The following is a 19,063-nucleotide window of genomic DNA, read 5'->3' as shown; positions in this document are numbered from 1 at the left end:
TTTTTACAAACACCACTGCAATGCTTCATTCTGTATCAACAACAGAAAAGTAGTTCTGAGAAAGACTGACAGAAGACACAGTGGAAAGTCAGTAAACGCCTCACTGTTTTGTATAATGTTTTCAAGGTGTTCCTGCAGGAGTTTTACTAACAAAACCAAAAAGAAATGGGGAACATTTGATTGCTTTAGCTTCATAGTAGCTGCAATGAATTTAATGATGCTTTTTAAAACTTGATTTTCTTACCCCATAAAACGCACAAAAGATTCTTTAACATTTGCTAATGTTTTACAAAATTGTGGAATTGGGTTTGGAGGCTCAGCCCGCCAATTGTCAACTTTCATTTTGGAATTTATGGATCTTCTATCTTTGTAACCCTTGTGCTATCCTAGGCACTTTAACATTGGGAGTTGGGTCATCTAGACCCACTAGACAGTGGGCTGAACCTTTTTTCTTCAATGATTTGTGATCTTCACTGGTGTCCATGGATTACATGAAATCTTTCCACCTTTATCCACCTTTGTCATGGTAGGAATAACCCGTCAATGTAAGGGTGGGGTCATCTAAGATAGCACAAGGGATAATTAATGAAGAAAACCTGCAAAACCAGGACAATTTAAAACTAAATATAAAGTGAACACAAGCAAAAAAAAGGACTGTCAAACTCAACATAAATCCAAGAATATTTTCAAAACTTAACAGCCTTTAGAAATGATTCACCTTAAAAAGAATAACTTAAGCTAAATTACTTCTAAGAGTTTTCCTTTAGACATTATTACAACACATTAAATGGGACCAGTAGTAATGAATTTCTTTCTAGTGCTGCATTGAGATCTAAGCACAGCCTCATCAATACTTTGAGGAGTGTGTGCATTTTATTTCTCTAGGCACAAAGCAAGAAGCAGCAGGTTTCATCATTAAAGCAGGCGTGCATGTTCACATTATGGACTGAGGGCTGGGACAAGTTACAACAATTTACAGGCTGAACAGGATCAACCAAGAACAAAAAATATCAGATGGTAAATAGTCACAAGGTTTGTCCTAAAATTCCCATCACGTCAGGCTAAACTCAAACATAAATCTGATTAAAAAACGAAATGGCTTTCATAGCGTGTTAAAATTTAAGTTTAATGCAAACTGCGATCAAATAATTTTGCACAAACCAAACAGTAAATCTGATTTTTCAAATAATTTATCTTAAATGTTTAAATGATTCTATACATTTTTACTGGTATTAAACGTCACAAAAACATCACCAAATCCAACATCCTGATAAACAGAGCTCTGCAAAAATTCAGTCATTTTACTTAGTTCTGTTTCAAAAAATGACCCAAGAAAAAGAAAATAGAAAATGGTGAAAAAAGAACAACATTATTTAGAAAGCAATATCCTGCTGTGAATTTCAAATTTTGCAGCAATTAACCTTATATAATTTGTTGATATGACCAAAGTCTGTTAAAGGGGTCACTCTCACCCTTTGAAAGGGATTTCACTCATTTAAGTAGAAAAAATTAGACTTGAATGTAGAAGTATAAACTGCTGCTGCTGCTAACCGAATATCCAAAAATGAGACATAGCCAGGATCCGATGGAGCCAGAAACAGGATCTGGCCAAGATCCAAGCTCTGGAGAATCATGTCTCTGTACGGATCGTTTTTAAAAAGTAAAAAACAAAAAACCCAAGAAAAAAAACACATGTTACAAAATGTCAACACAAGTGAGTAAATGTAAAAAAAAGAAAGAGGCAGTGGTCACTCAAAGCAAATGCTGTACAATCAGGATAACAGATAAAATGCTTTTCTAACATTTTGTTATAACAAATTCGTAATCTGAACATAAATCATGCAGTCATTTTTGAAAAAGATTTTATTTTGTAAATGTTTAGAATTATTAACCGCTGTAAGTTCAAGTGTAAATGTGCAGCATCGGCTTCTCACGTCTTGAATTTGATAGCATTATACATTCAAAGGTTCTGCAAATACACAATTATCCATTTACATGGATAATTCAGTAAGATTATAAATAAAGCGTTAGAGACATCTTGCTGTTTAAACCATGTTGGTGTTTCATGTTTCTACTGAACCAAGTGACCATCCAAACCTTCAGTTGTCCAAGAATAATATTCACAAGGATGAACCTTTCATCAAACTTCAGAAAATGGCAATAAAAATGATTAAAAAAATTCTATTCAGTTACATTATAAAGTGTTTTTTTTAAATAGAAAAATAGATTGTTTTTTCATCTTAATAATGGCCTTAATAATCTTGCTAAATCATTTTACTGCGTTAACATACTTGATTAAAATAAGTCAACATTGGTCATAAAATCATTATAGCCCTTATAAAATCGTACTTTTGTAATAATTTTTATTAAATATTCTCAGAAAATGTCACCAGTCTCAAACAAAATCAATTGAAAAATACTTTTTATGATGTTTAATCCTTATTTCTTTCTTTCTAGTATGTTGGCTTTGCCTTGCATGTTTCCTGAATTATAATGAAGAACACGCAGAGGACCAGGACTCAGACCTCGGAGCACTCAGAAACTGTAAATAAATCTCTTTTGGTAGACAATGTTTCTAAGAGTCTGCTCCACCGAGGCGTCTTTGAGATCCTGGCAGACTCAGAGGAGCACATAGAGCCAAGGCTGTAACCTCCAGGGCGGGCCAGCACACACGCACGCACTCATTTAATAACAGACGCTACAGCAGGAACCATAGCTAAGTTTCGGTCAGTAAAAGTTTTAACTTATGGGCCTGTGAGAGCAGAATTCTGGAATGATCACTGATTTTCTCACATACATAATAAATGGATCAGGAGATAGAGGTATGCCTGTTAAAAAGCACTGCTTGTTTCAGCAAGTAAGGCATTATTCAACAGCCACAGACAAAGCGATTGGTTACTGAGTACTCAAACATGAAGAAGACACATCCTGTGTTGTAAAAAAGTGCATTTATGTTCAAACTGATGGGATCTGCAAACGTGACAATGAAGGAGAACGATTAAAAAGTCCTACAAACAGGGCAGGGTTGAAACTGTGTAAAATTCTCTTTTTTAATTTTGGACAGGATATATCATTTTTAGTAGCTGAAATTTTAATCATAGTTTTTACTGTTACTACATTTTCTTTATTGCAGATGAAAAGTAGGCAGCAGATCTTTGCTCATGATAGTTTGATTTGATTTATTTGTTTATTTTAGGCATCAATTATGGATACATACAAGACACAGATGTATCAAACCCATTTCATAAAGTAAGTACTAAATTGATAAAAGTTTAAAACCAGACAAAAAATTATTTTCTACCACTGTGTTTTTGCCTATCGTGTGAGTAACAGACGTTGGCTTTTATTTTCTTATTAGCCTGGCGTGGATTAGTCTTTCGGCAGATTTTCACCACAAGAGTATAAACTTTCTGGGTCTTAACTCTCAACACTAAGAGGAGCTTGCTCACAGGCGCTCAGGTAGCTCCTGGCTGTTTATACAACTTGTGTTTTCATGCGTTCTGCGCTGTGTTGAGCAATGTTTGCCTGTGGAAATCTACCCGATGTGAACTCTTAAAGCCCAAATCCTTGGACGGGAGTTGGAGTGTTTTATCAGTAACAGTCATAGGCCAACATGTCAAATGTTCGGCACAGACCAGTAAATGGATAATTTCACACACCAGACCTTTTTATGAACACTTTACAAGTTATGTATCTAGGCTATTATATTTCACCACCCATTAATCTCACTAATGAAATTGCACGTGCTATAATTAGTTCTTCCCACCTCTATTCCAATGACCCAAATTAATATATTGCCACCCCCTTTTTTAGATATAGTAGCTTCCTCTTCGAATGCTCTCAGCGTGTTCATACTTGTTCAGGTACTCGTGCTGGATAGGAAGAACACGGCCCTTGTTTATAAAGAAACCACTTGAAAAATGTCTATATGCAAATTGTAACGCAAACATCTGTATTTTTCTAAGAGAGGGTGAGGAAAAAACAGGCAGCCTTCAGCGCAAATTTTAACCACATCTGGAACCATGCATGAAGAAGCACCACAAGGTTACATTTAATTGGAAAAAAATGAAAAGAATTACAGCACTTTGCTGCATAAACAAATACTGTGACATTTGTGTACTGATGTGTTCATTTTCATCACCAAATAGAAAGTCAACGGAAAGATAATCCATTAATAGGGTTATAATCGTTATGGTGAATTGGTAATCAATTGGTCTAGAAATCTGCTGAAGGACAGCAAGAAGACACGGAGAAGCAGCGATCTGTAAACGAGGAGCACGGTGTGAGCATCTCCTGCTCTGTTTCTGCTTCATATTTAACGTGTTTGTTTGTTTGTAGCCACCATTGTTGTCTGTATGTCGCAGGGTCAAGGGGGGATTTAGTGCACTCGTTAGGTTTTTTGTGGTGGCTCGCATGTGTGGAGAGGATAGGCAGGTCCTGGTATTTTTTGTTGATGGCTTCAAACCTGGAATGTTTTGGGAGACCCTTAAAATGAGCTTCTTTTGTTAATCAAAGCTGCTTATACATTTATTATTTTGATTTTCATTTGACAATAACATGGACCTTCTGGATGACTTATGACTTAATGAGGGTGGAGTGTGGGAAGAGAACAACAAATGTTTGTTCTTGCACAGCTGACAGCAGGTTGGCATTTATAAAAAGAAGACTACGTAAAGGCATGCGTCACATGGTGTTGTCAGATCAGAGTGTAGGCCATGTTTTATGCTAAAATCTATGCACCGCTTCATGAGAGAGGCCTCATATGCACAATCTCTGCTCAACTTTATCCAAAAAGGTGTTAGAGGTTTTGATGTCAGGGGATCACCCGGTTCAGTCAGGTTCTTAAAGATCCACTCTGATCTGATCCTCTTTTGATCCATTTTAAAAGCGTTCCCAGTGGTCTTTTAATTATAATGCATGTTTTTAGCCAAAATCAAAAAAACCGTGTTGTTTTCTAGGACATATTATCTGCAGGAGTTCATTTGAAATTTGCCTCCCAGTTGCGGGAGGAACAGTTGCCGTGGAAGAATCCTGCACCCTCTTCCCCTTCCTTTTGTGGAAGGAAGAGGAGCAGGGAGCTTGTGGCCCACCCAGCGTATTTTCTACATCACAAATCAGCCCTTTTTTTTTTTCCATAATTTTTTTGTCTGCTCCTGAGTCACAGTGATCTGAATAAAAAAATATTCAGAAATGCAATTTTGAGCTGAATGTTCTTTATAAATGTCCTCTATCATCAGAAACATTTCTACAAGTACATGTTAAAAACACAAATGATTTTCATCAGAGTGGGACTTTGAAAATAGAACTCGACTAACCCTCAACTAGGTTCAAATTAGCTATGAATCCCAAAAAGCTTTAGATCTTGAAATTAAGGTGGTTTGCTGCTTAAAAATTAGCGACCAGGGGAAAAAAAGGCAATTATAAAAAAAGAAAGAAATTCATCTATTAAAGAATGTCAATCAAAACAATGTATTGATTTTAAATGCATCCGCTTCAAATAACACCCCTTTTCACTTATTATCCAGGAAGGATCCAGTTTTAGAAGCTGTCTAGCTGCTGTTTTGGTGGATCATGGTTTGGAAGATTAAAGTTGAAAAGTTGGGAGCAAATGCGCCAACAAGTGTTCTTTTATCATTTAAAAACGCATTAAGAGGATCGGGTAAACAGAAATAACAGATGTATTTGGCTTTTTAAATCTCTGCAAATGAGGACTGCATGACGTTACTCCCTGCAGTGTTGAGCAGGGATAAAAATGAATCACATCCACTTCTACAATAAAACTACAGCTAATGAGGTCATTAAACGCCTCTCATCGCAGTCATTTACAACCAAGACTCTCTACTCTTGATTTCATTGAGATTCATAAAAGTGTCCAGCCGCTGGAGCTCTACTCGTGTGAAGTTCACAGGAGGTCTTGTGCTGATTCGAACAACCTCCGCTGACAGATTTCTAAAATCCTGCAGGAAATTTCACAGCAGGCACTTCACTCCTGTTGCCTACATGGTTCGGTTTGTGTCAATGTCAAAGTGCAACAATAAGTCTTAGCAAGAGTGTTTTTCTTGGAAAAGTTGTCTGGGAGTGACTTATGACCCCTGTTATGATTAGTGACCTTTCCCTGAGGTCAAAAGGCAAAGAGTCTCAGCAAGAAAAGCCTGAAAATAACAAGTGTTTCAACATATTTTACGATTACAATCCTCCCTTAGGTTTGTCTGACTGCTCTCCCTTTTCATCAACTCTTCATCTGTCAAAGCTTAAAGCTTTCCCAATTCTTGTCCATGGTGAAATGTCCTATAGAGTGCCTCCAACATACATCATTATCAACCTTAGAGATGTTATTCTTGGCAAAAGCCCTTTGTCCATCGGTTTCTTCATTTGTTTGAGCTTTAGCCTTTTCATATTCTCTGTCGCTCTTTTGTTTCTCAATGTAAGCCTATGGAGTAAAGCAAACCTGCATGGATCAACTGGAAAAGCACAAAAAAGGTCACACAGATGTGATAACTGAAATCTTTGTTTAGAGTCATAAGCAGGGATCCATGTCACATAATTATTTTTAAAAAAAGGAGTCACATGAAGGCAAAAGAGCCATTTCATCATTTCTGACAATCGTAGTCTTTGTTCACACGTTTAACAGGAGTGCATTATGACATTTCTGAAACCGGGACAAGATTTAGAGTTAGTTTTTAGAGAAAAGACATGCTGAATATTAGTAGTCTTAACAGATCATGTCACAGTAACCTGGAACCTGAAGTGCTCACTGAATACATGATATTTGGCTAGACTTTTTGCTGCCCCACACAAAGTGATAAGGTTGTGTTATGTCAACGTTTCAGAGGTGGCAGAGACTCAAGTGTATGCATGCAGAACAAAAAGGATAATCTTATCGCTTTATGTCCCCATCCATGAAATATAAAAAAACGGCTAAATCACACGAACTGTATTTTTTGGTCAAAAGTGATCATACATACGGTACCTAATTTTTTTAGAATGTTGAAAATTGTGCTTTAAACGTGTTCTTCTAGCACTTACAAAAGAGGGCGTATTTAAAGAAAATTAAAGATTAAAATAGCATTTTTGAGTATTTCTTTAAATGGTAGGGAATCAGGGCTAGATGAAAAAAATGGCGTTGAAAAAGCTTGTAGTTCTTACACACAAACTACAAATCTGCAGGCCATAAGCTCCCTGCTCTGCTCCATTCTGATCACTTGTAGAAAAATTGAGTCATGTCTGTCTTTGTTTTCTTTGTCTGAGCTGGCATCTGGCTCAAAACTGTATGGCTGGATAGCTCCAAAATTGCTCACCATTTTTGTTGCACCGCTAATTCTGTTGCACCGTTAGGTTTGGGTATGAGGGGCTGTAAACTAGCCAGACAACATGTAAATAATAATAATGGATTCGATTTATCTGCACTTTTCCAGATGCTCAAAGTGCTTACAGTGTGTCCATTATTCATTCACTCCTCATGTCTACTTGGTGATGGTAGCTACGGTTGTAGCCACAGCTGCCCTGGGGCAGACTGACAGAGGCTGTTCTGGTCTCTCTCTCTGACCATCACCGGGATATTCATGCGCATTCACACACACCAGTGGAGCCACACTGGAGGCAGGGAGGGTGAAGTGTCTTGCCCAAGGACACAACGAGAGTTGACTAGGGGGAGCGGGGATTGAACCGCCGACCCTTTGATCATTGGACGGCCTGATCAAGCTCCTGAGCCACTGCCGCCCGAAACGCATGGATGACGGGAAGCAATGGTCCCACCCACAATTCAGAGATCTGCAGAAACTTTGTCCTAAGTTTTTGGGGACTTTGGCCAAAATAACAAAATCATAATTAAGAGACCACTGTGAACACTTTTAAAATACATCAAAAGATGATCAGAATGGGACTTTAAAAACAACATTTCTTCTATTTGTCACACATTTACATATGCAATTAGTTTGTCTGGGAGTCTATTTTTATCTCCTAAAAAATGTTGCAGCATGCCTGTGAACACATTTCTACCTTTCACACTGCCAGCTCATGTGAGGAAACACTGCCGCAGTTTAACATTCAGCGAGTCACACGTTGCATTTTCCTGGACTCCTGGGACCTTTCAGCTGAAATGATACCTTTGTGTGAAAGGCAGTAAGACTGTAACCAGAAAAGTATACGGACTGTAGTGCCATTTACCGTGACCCACAAGGACACACGCAGCAGAAAATGTCTTCAAAACACGCGAGTCATGAAAATATTTCATGCTAACAGAAACTCAAGAGAAATCTTATTACCCACAAAGTTTATATTCTTGAGTTTTCCTTTAAGACCCACTCAAATAAAATTGTGTTTTTGGTGTTTCTAACAGGTTATTGTGGACATTTCCTTATGGATGACATATACTGTATAAGAAAATTAGTCTGAAAACTGCATTTCTGAGTATTTCTTTTTTTAATTGTTGTGAATTAGGAGCAGACAAAAAAAAAAGCCAATTGAAGAAGACAGTTGCAGTTATGTCGGAGATACAATCAGCAGGCCACAAGGTCACTGCTTTGCTCCGTTTTGATGCATCTACTTATAGATGACTAGATCAATCAATTTATTTGTTTTCCTCGTCTGAGAAATGGTAAGGTTACGTTGGGGGTGTGAGGGGCTGTAAGCTAGTGGGGGGGTGTAAACAGATGGGTAATGGGAAGTGCGGACGGGCTTGCCGTGCACCAACGGTCATGCGCACAACTAAGACATGAATTTCTACTGAACTCCTGCCGCTCTTCAGAAACTATGTTCTAGAAAACGACACAGCTTTTTTAATTATGGCTAAAAATGGAATAATCATAATTAAAAGACCACTAGGAACACTTTTACAATAGATCAAAAGATGATCAGAGTAGAAAGGACAGAGTAGTCAACTACTGTTCCCAAAGACTTTTTACTCTAAACAGCAGTGGATGCAGTTTATTTTTCCCCTTAGACGTAAATGCAGGAGTGGAGATTTGTTTGCCCCTCGTTACAGAACAAAACTCAAGTTGAAGCTAGACTTGCTGTGCAGTTTATGCTTAAATCAGATAGTGTTCTGACAAACAGAGTCTGTATGTGTCACACCTATGTTTGTGGCAAACAAGGTGTGCAAGGTTTCTTGTATAACAAAAGTATGGTATGAAGGGCAAGTCTCCTTTTCTTTACTGTTCTAAATTTGCTTTAGACTGAAGATAAACATATAGCTTCATAGGAATGTATTACATAATTAGAAAACTGGAGAAAGAATGCTTACATAAAGTGCAAAAAGGTTTTAACTGAGCAATGACAAAAAAAGAAATCCAAATGATCTTTATGAATAGAAGCTAAATACATAACTGTTAGAATCCTGTGTAAAATGACAACGGTTATTTAACTGTTCTTTGAATATTGGCAGAGGTTTACCACAGTAGTCAGTTGTTGTGTAAAAGCCCAAAACAGCCAAAAATAAAATGGCATTATTTCTCCACACCAGTCGTATCGAGCTCTCACATACAAGTGAAAGATCACAGGGCTTATGACTAATCGAGTCTATTGTGTGGATACTGAGCTTATAAACACTCCTTTGCAACAAGGCGCTTTATTTCTGTCTACTGATCAGAAGTCAGTGTTGGTTAAAATAATAGCAGGCTGAGCTTCTATCAGAGAACGCAGGGAGCACCAATATATTTTTAATGTAAAGTTGGAGCAACGGAAAGAAACGGAGACACTGAGGTGACGGAGAAGCAAGCAAAACAAAAAATTAGAAAAAAGAAAAAAAAAGTAGGGTTAGATTCTTCTGAGACTTTCAGTTGTGCTTTGATGGTGGGGTCATCAGGTTGCCTCTCTAGACTTAAGCGCGCTCTAAGGCAACTAGTTTGCTGTACTTTTCTTTTTTTTGCAATTGTGACCCTCAGGTTGTGTAGCTCATGTTTTATTTATACATTTTGAAGACAGTATCCATCCAACCTGGCTTAGTAAGGTTGATGAACGTTATTCATAAAGCAACAAACACTGTTGGAGCGCCAGAGGTGAATATGTGAGTCTTTTTTTTGTTTTGTTGCCATCTCATTTTTTCTCTCGGCTAAGCTCCTCTGGCCTGGTTGCACAACCCGTGAACGAGTTAAGCTTTCATGGATAAAGAAAAAATAGCAGCAAAGCTTGTTAACAATTTAAAGTTCCACTCGGATCATCTCTTGATCTATTGCAAAAGTGTTCCCAGTGGTCTTTTAATTATGATCATGTCGTTTTTAGCCAAAATCTGTAAACCTGTAGTTTTCTAGGACATAGTTTCTACTTAGAAATTCACCACTGACGTGTGGGCAAGACTCTGCTTAGACGGGGAAAACAAAGAAGTACACAGATCTAGTCATCTCCAAGTGAAAGATGAGAATGGAGCAGAGAGCTTGTGGCCTGCTGTTGCAGATTTTAAGTGGCAGTTACAAGCATTTTTTCATCTGTTACTTATTCATGCTTTAATTAAAGAAGTACTCATAAATGCAATCTTAAGCTTAATTTTCTTTATATATGTGCATCAGCATGGAAAATATAAACAAAAAACCAAACAAACTCCTAAACTAAATCAGGTTTGAGTAATCCCATATGAGCAATACAAAAACATTTCTGAAATAGATTATATTTGGGTGTTCAATGTCACAATTTATAAAAATTTGACGTTTTCCTTGAGTCTTTCAAGTGAACTTTAATGCAAATAAAGTGTTTGGTAGAACATCTAAAACCAATCCAACAAGCTTATGAATTCCTTTTCCATTACATTTTTTCATTAAAGCATGACACCATCTGGGCCGAGATTAAATCATAAATAATAGGCATCCCCAAAAAGAAATCTATTTTTCAAAAACAAAACAAAAAAAAAAAATCCTCTTTTGATACCTTAAAGTTGAATTTTAAAATATTGTCATCAATCATCATGACACTAATGTCTCCACTTAGTAGAACTGCAGAAAATTTTAATGCATCTTTCTCCGGCCATTTCAAAGTTTATCAAAGTCATTACAACTTTTGAACAAAAACATAGAGAATGCCGTTGGTGGACAGGGTTTATGTTTCCTGCAAGCTTTGAGTAGAATGTGGGGTCTGGGTGTAGATCCCATGCAGACCATTGTTTCCACATCCTCTGCAGCCTGAGTAATAGTCCTCTAAAAAACAGGCCTTCTTTTGTCCCGGCCTGCACGGCACCACAGCTAGATGCCATGGCACTGCCTCCCCTTTCTGGTAAGATGGGAGGAAGGACACGCAGCTAGAGGAGAAGAAGGAGGAGGAGGAGGAGGAACCAAAACATTAGTAGAAGGTAAGTCACTCTGCTCTGTCTGCTTATGAAAACAGGGTGGCAGCGAGGAAAGGCTCTAGTTTCTTCACATTACCACTTGTACGAGTGAAAGGATTGGGGAAAAAGTTTACTGATCAACCAAACATCTCTGCCACGGGCTTAACAAACATGTACACACAGACACACCCACACACACAAAGAAAGGCTCAGAGAGCCAGGCAGTAGTCTCATCCTCACCACACTTCAGTAAACACTACTTCTCATCATGTCGCTGCAAACAAAAGACGCAAATTGTTCCCAGGACCACAAGTTGACACATGCCATTGAAGACAAGTTGCCCCTTCAATGGAGGGCACAGACACACAAAACACAGTGTGTTTGTGTGTCTGCATGGGAGACAGAGAAAGATGACAGTAGCTGAGAAGGAAAGGAAAGAAATGAACCAGGATATGAGCGTGTTCTTAATGCAAGTTTCTATTTATGATCCAACAGTTCTTTTCTGCAGGGATTTCTCATTTGCCGAGTTTCACAAGCCAACACTGGCTGATACAGTATATGTAGCTGCATGAAGTGGGAGACAGCGTATGTAATCAAGCTACCGCCTGTAATTACCTTTCGGTTTTTACTTTTGCAGATTCACACAGGAGCAGAGCTCAAAGCTCCAATATAGGAGGATGTATGATGGGTGTACACTGGTACAAGCTTCCCCTGAGGTTTATCTCTCCTCTGCTGGGAATGATGTTCTCCAGAAAATACCCAAGGGCCAAAATGTCAACTTCAACAAACTATGGTTCACTGTGAATGACAAATGCTAAGCAGATGCCATTGCAGAGAACCACGCTCCCAGCTAATGTTCTATAGTTTCTATTGGGCACAAATAGACAGGCAAGTCTAGACCAGCTCCATTTCTCCAAGCAGAAAACCCACTTTTCCAGATCTGCTGGGATACTTGTTTTTGTTCTGGATCCACTTTTTCTAGATTGGATACAATCCAGTTGTGGCTTTAATAACAATAACATTCTTGCACTAAGGGATGTCACACACACAAAAAACAACAACAAATAAATAACAATATCATACAAAGCAAGAGCAAAAATCTGACAAAGATTAATATGAGACAGTGTTTGTAAATTGTAAGCAAGTTTATGAGTTTTGAGTGAGGATGCATGAAGTGTTGAGAGAAGTGAGGTCCAGAGCCATGGAGCAGACCACCATGCTCCTCATGGCGGGTGTGGTGAGCACATGTGACACAAATGAATGGAGGAAGATGATCAAAAACGAGTGGATATGTGTGGAAGATCCAAGAGATAATGTAAGACCAGGGTCGTGATGACTTTTAAAGCAAACGAAAGTATTTTGAATTTGATTTGGAACTGAACTGGGAGCCAGTGTAGCTCTGGAGAAACTGAGTGATATGATGAAAGAAGGAGGTTCTGGTAATGATTCGAGCAACTGAAATCTCGACCATTTGAAGCTCATGAAGACATTTATGAATGAGGCCAAAGAGAAGGGAGTTACTAGAATAACTTGTTCATAGACAAAACTATGAACAAAAATGAGCGAATGTTGGGTAGATTGAAGTAGGTCAGGTAATGTAACTGATGTCAGGCTGAAAGGATAGTTTACTGACAAGGATGACAATTAGAATCTTAACCTGAGGGGAGGGAAAACAGAGTGGGAGCCAATAGGTAAACCTCCATTCTCTCACTGGTAGGTTTAAGAAAGTTAGAGGAGAATCAGGATTTGCTTGTTCCTAACCAGTCAAAGAGGAAAGACAGGGGGATGTTGGAGGTTGAGGTAGAGCTGGGTGTCATCTGTATAACAGTGGAATTGTATGTTACGTTTTTGGAAAATATTGCAGAGAAAGTATGTAAAAGTTTAACAACAGTCTGTCTCGTTTGCTGTTTCCTTGTATGTTCCATCTGAGAGCTCTGGGGCTGACCATGTACCATGTACTACCTAGCAATGAAAATACCATGTCTCAGTTTGTGCCTAATTTTAATCTTACCAAGAATACAATCGGTCTAGTCCTTTAACAGCAGAGTTATCGCCAGCAACACCTTAATAACACACGCTCCTTGACATATTGTAAATTTTTGACTGTTTATGCAATCAACGTAAATCAGCTGACTCTGACACAGAGAAGGGCGTTTTTTTTTATATCGGCTTTGCACAATGCAAACTAACACAACGTGTTGCATGACGACACAAATCTGCTTTTCTCCACGACAGAATCCGCTGGATTTTCGTAAACGGTTGAAGAGCAATGGTAGTCAAAAGAATGTCAACACTGGAGCTAATGTTGAAGGGTTGAATAAGAACTAAACCCTAGTATACACATCAAGAATATTAAATCTAACCTCAAGGGGAAAATGGTTGTAAAACCAAAGTGAATTTATTCCTACTTTCAAGTTTAAACTTTTCAAGTTTGGATTATTCTCCAGTATTTGGAGTCAAAGCAATTTGACCTTCTTGTGCAACAAGCTAGTGGTTACCTGGTGAACTTACTTGCAACCTGCTTTAGAAAGAACGCATCTGAGTTTTTTTTCTACCTTAAGACATTTGGACTGGTGATACTTTGTCATGTGAGAGTTGGCACACAGCGTGTTTCATTGTTATTTGAATAACAGGACGGAAAGCAAGTTGGGGAGAACCCTCTGACCTCTCTGAAGGGGCGGAAAGAAATCCACTAAAGAGCGGCAGTGAAATAGAAAGTAATGGTAGTCCAACAGACCAAAATTCTTTCTCAACCCAACAGTCAAACCACAAACATACAAACACATGGCTCTCGGGGGACCATATCCAGGATGGTCAACCAACAACTGCAGTACAACAAGCATAGTGGGACAAAACAAGGTGGAACCAAAATAAATCATGCCTATAGTCCACACAGGACAAAGCAACAACAAAAAAAACAGCAAAAGAAAAACATTTACATTTAAAGCATTTTCCACACCCAGATCAACGCAAACCAAAAGCTGTGGCTAACAACTGAGCATACAAGTTGACTTTTGTTTTTGATAAGGCGGCTTAAGTCAACTTAACAGTTCTCCATTTGTTTCAGCTTTTTGACAATGAGGTTTTCATACAAGTGACACCCTGATACAATAGGTCTTAGTCTAATAAATCAGAGGTGTTGACAGGGTGAGCATGCTTTTATTTTGGATAACACCACTTTTAGCTATATTTCATATAGAGTCTTGTGTCATTGGGCAGCTAAACTACTATCAGACATTTTCTTCAGTTCTCTGCTTAAAAAAACAAGTAAACATGTTTAGGACATTTTGACACGATCTTCTTTCATTTTTCTGACACATCTGTGCATTTACGCCTTTTAAAGTCCTGCTCCATTCATTTTTTGATCTATTGTTTCCAGTCTTTTAATTATGATTGGCCAAAATCAAAATCCTGTGTTGTTTTCTAGGACACAGTTTCTGCAAAGCGGCAGTAGTTCATCAGGAATTTGCCTCAGAGTTATTGACGGGACTGCTGATGCGGAGTAAGCCCTGCGCTCATTTCCCATCGTCCCTTTATTTACACTCTAACTTACAGCCTCCCGCACCCCAGGGTAACATTAATGATGCAAAAAAAATGGCGAGCAATATCTGAGCTATCCAGCTCAGCTAAGCTAGATGCCAGATCAGACAAGGAAAACAAAAACGTGGATGCATCAGAATCAAGCGGAGCAGGGAGCTTGTGCCCTGTCGTTCGTATGTAGCAACTAGAAGCTTTTTCAAATAGTATTTTTTTTGCCTGATTCTGATTCACCACAAGTTGAATAAAGAAATACTCAGAAATGCATTTTTAATCCTGTGATTTCCTTCATCATGAGAAAATGCTACAAGAACATGTTAAAAACAGAATTTTCATTGGAGTGGGTCTTTTCCTCTTAAGTTGCTTTCATGAATAAAATATTCTTGAATTTTAGGGGAAACCACTTTTACCCACTTTCCACTTTTACCCACCACTGTCAACTGATCCATCTTTAATGTTACTTTTACATGCGTCCAAATGTAACCAAGAGAAACATGACTATGGACTAAAAGGGTGAGGAAGAAAGCCACTAAAAGCAAACGTTTTCACAAACTGGAATAGGTAGAGAAGATGACAGGGAAACTGCAGGTTTTATTCTACTTATCTTTCAAGGACAAGGGACCTCTCTTGTTCCATGAAGCATCAAATTTTTGATTTACCAGCACTGGGACAGACATCGGCTGATGATGTTATCAAGAGAGTTATATAACCCGTCTCCGTTGTCTTTTATACCAAAGAAAATTTTGGGAAGCGCGAGCCTTACTCCTCTTCTACCCCCTCTTCCCTGCAAGACTGTATAATTTTACTTTCAAATGTAAAAGAAGACCCAGTATTAAAACTAGCAGGTGCATGCTGTGGAAGAGTTAGATAAGATGGGGCTGGCTACTGAGCCACTGTGACGTTGGGAAGGTTCATTTAGCACATTATTGGCATGATGTTTTTCATGGAAGCAAAAAGCTTTAAAGTGTTATGTTTTGACAAACAGAAGTGACTTTTTATGGGATAAATAACTGCAGCGCCGGCATTTTAAGAGACGGATGATGCCATAAAGTTAGGTATTTTAGTTCTGAGAAGAGCTTTATGGGATGTCTGAGTCAGACAGACAGCGAAAGCTATTGCAAACTGTCGTCATGATGCTTCACTCTGCAATCAAGGACATCACAGCTCCTGTAATTACCTCTAAACATTAATTTGGCTAATAGCTTTAGCTTTCTGTGCCATATTCCGGGAAGCGTGAACAACCAGAAGACATCAGATGCTGTCAAAGAAACTGCCAAGAGGCTAAAAAAAAAAATAGATAAAACATTCTAAGTTTAGTTTTTTTTGTTTTGTTTTACAGTTTCTCACATGAACACTCATGGAGCTTTAATAAAGCAACTTCAGTTATTTAAATAGCACACTTTTCAATATATCTGATTATGAAATCTAAATTTATGATTAACTGCAGCTAGTTATCATAGGAAAGTTTTAAATATTTAAGAGTCATTTAAAATGTGACCACCAGATTAACTCGTAATCGGAACTGAAGTTACAAACTAGAGTCAAGAAGCTTAAGATGATTTGCAAAACTTCGGGGTTGCTTTGAAAAGTTTTCAAGAAAAGAAACAATGATAAAGAAATAGCAGCAATACACAATTTGATATAACCCTTAGTAGTCCAGAGCCTTTAAGTCGTTTTTTCTACTTTTTTTATTCAAAAAACATTTTTTGAGAGCCATCTTTTTAGTACAACCTCATCACTTAGATTTTATAAGTTTTATAATGATACACAAAAATTCCACAATTAACCTGAAACTGTCCAAAAACTAAATTCTGAGTAGTAAATGTAGCCATTTTTTATGTTTTATAACAGAGATCAAACATGTAGAAACCAAATATAAAAGCATAAATCCATACAAAAAGCGAAGACAAGGTCAAAACAATGTGAAAAATATCTAAAAATTATTGCTATATATTATTTATTACTAATATTATTCAGAAGTACAAAACACTGTAGTTTGATTACAACAACCACAGATGTTCAATTCGTTTATAGTCAACATTTTTAGAAATGAGCTAGAAAGTGTCACAGCTTATAACGGAATTTAGCCAATCACAATAAAGAAATCGTACACACAGCTTTTAGAAAGCGCGAGCTGTATAATATTGATTTTTTCACAAGAACCTGCAGCCTACATTTAAACGGGGGCTGCATTTGGCCCACGAGCCGGACTTTGGACATACCCGCTCTAAGGGGTAACACATTTATGTGTCATTACTGTTATATTTGCTTTAAACCAAAAATTTCAAATCTTTCTGAAACCTCCGTGTTAAACTTTGAATGAAAACTATGCTAATGGGAAATGTCCGAAATGTGGTTGGCAAACACACCAGTGAGTTCAGAGACCACAAACAGTCTGATCGTCACACAGGCTCTCTTTGTAAAGTCACACTCATCTCATCTTGTCATGACAGGAAGGGGGTTGGAAACTCCTTCCAACCAGCCTGTGCAATTAGCATAGACTGAAAAGTAAGTATCCCCCAGAGACACAACTCCCCCCTGATTAAAGTCAAAACACACATAGTTCAGACTGTCATATCACACAGACGAAAATATTTCCACAATTTAAAGCAGCTCATACAAGGTCATGATGATACCAGGAATGCATTCAATTTGATAACTGCTCATCTCCTGTTGACTGACTCTGACAGCGTCTGTGCAGTCGTCTTCCCCTTCCTCCCACCCTCCTTCCTTGCCTCATCCCAGCACCGCCTGCTGATCTGACAAAGCCTCCGCACAGTCACCAGCCTGACCCAGTAACCTGCATGCCTCCCGCCTGCTGGAGAAAACCTGCCACAGGCTCCTTTTCCCAGTGCTGTCAGGGTGTCAGTCAGCAGCAAAGCATTCTCCAGACGGGAAATGCTTTTCTTCAGAAACAGATCTCAGGTGAATAATTACATGTTTAACTCCTCCAGCTCAATTCATTTACGCAAACCAAAAGCTACGTGGTATGGAGATGACAACCTACTGTGTTAGGAATTTGACAGGTCATTTATTCAGCTGCTTTTTGATTTTAGGACACACACATACACTCCAAAAAAAGGACGTAAAAAATTAAACTCACCCCTTGGTTTCCTTTGAAACAGATAATTGGTTGACTTTGTAAAGCTCCCTAAAGAGGAGAGGAAAGAAAAAGGCATTTGTTACTAATTGACCTAAATTAGGCAGGCAAATACAATTGTGTTGTAATCTGTTTAAATGTAAGTTGAAGTTACACAATCAATAATGCCCCCGTGCTCTCTCAATGGTCTTAACTGGAGCTTTAAGAAAGCAAAAACTCTCCTGCTTGTCATTTATTTGATTACTTAACTCCAAAGCTTTTGGAGCTGCAGGATTCTGTGCATTTCAGCTGATAGAGTCTTATAAAACAAGATTACACAGTAAAGGTGGCGAGGCAAAAAGCAGACAGAAAACAATTCTGCACAGAGAAAAGCAAAACACAAACTTTAAATAGGTGCAAAGAAAATTGAAAGGAGGAGAAGCTACCTTGAGGTTTTGAAAAGCCTCCAGCGCCCTGATGGCCGTGTCCGTCAGCTTGACGTGGTATAGAGTGCTATTGGATCTGGTTCTGTTGTTTTCTCCACAGGAGAGCCCGTAGCGGCGCAGCTCCCTGAGTGAAGCCATCGCTGGCTCTCCTCACTCTGCCACAACTAAAGCCGCTTTTCCCTGGCAGCTCAGAGCTCTCCCGTGACGTCACGCGGTGGGCGGGGCCTTCGCGAGGCTGTCCACATGAGATATTATTAGTTTTTAGTGTGGATTTGAGCACGTTTGCTCTTTAAACCAGATTCAATAATATTTAATATTATTGAAAAACTGTAATAAAACGTTTTTTTTTTAATTCTCAAAAACAAATCACTTTGTGCCAACAAAAGTGGGAACAAAGGTCAGAGTTCTGAAATAAGAATAGCCTAATCTACTAACTAAATCTACAGTTTTCAAATATAACTTTTAAAGTAACAAAAATATTCCAAACTTCATAAACACTGATGAAACCAAAGCGGAGTCATGTCTAATCCTGTTTATTTTAATGTCCACATTTGGATTATGACACTTTCGGCACACACTTGCAGAAACTAGGGGTGTAACGATTAATCGAACTAATTGATGAATCAATTTAAATTTCTACATCCAACCAGATCAATATGTCTGAGGTAAGCTGTAAATCATGCCATTATAACATTGTTTCAAAATGAAGTACATTTATTTTATTGAAATACCATTTGGATTGAGGAATTG

At 38.2% G+C, this 19,063-nt stretch overlaps 1 protein-coding gene across 1 annotated transcript in view; it reads right to left on the bottom strand.

Moving 5' to 3' along the window:
• LOC101155504 (RNA polymerase II elongation factor ELL) overlaps nucleotides 1-18,539 on the bottom strand; it is a 33,454-nt gene extending 14,915 nt beyond the window's left edge. Inside the window, exons 1-2 of the mRNA XM_011492900.4 lie at nucleotides 18,314-18,539; nucleotides 17,892-17,939 (exon numbers count right to left, since the gene is read on the bottom strand). Coding sequence (XP_011491202.1) covers nucleotides 17,892-17,939; nucleotides 18,314-18,451 — 186 coding nt within the window. The 5' untranslated portion in view covers nucleotides 18,452-18,539. The remainder of the gene's footprint in view (nucleotides 1-17,891; nucleotides 17,940-18,313) is intronic.
• Nucleotides 18,540-19,063: the final 524 nt, after the last annotated feature.

This window comes from Oryzias latipes, chromosome 3 (assembly GCF_053564925.1).
Source record: "Oryzias latipes strain Hd-rR chromosome 3, Olatipes_Hd-rR_3.1".
NCBI classification, from domain to species: Eukaryota; Metazoa; Chordata; class Actinopteri; order Beloniformes; family Adrianichthyidae; genus Oryzias; species Oryzias latipes.
This window is presented reverse-complemented; position numbering and strand designations above follow the sequence as displayed.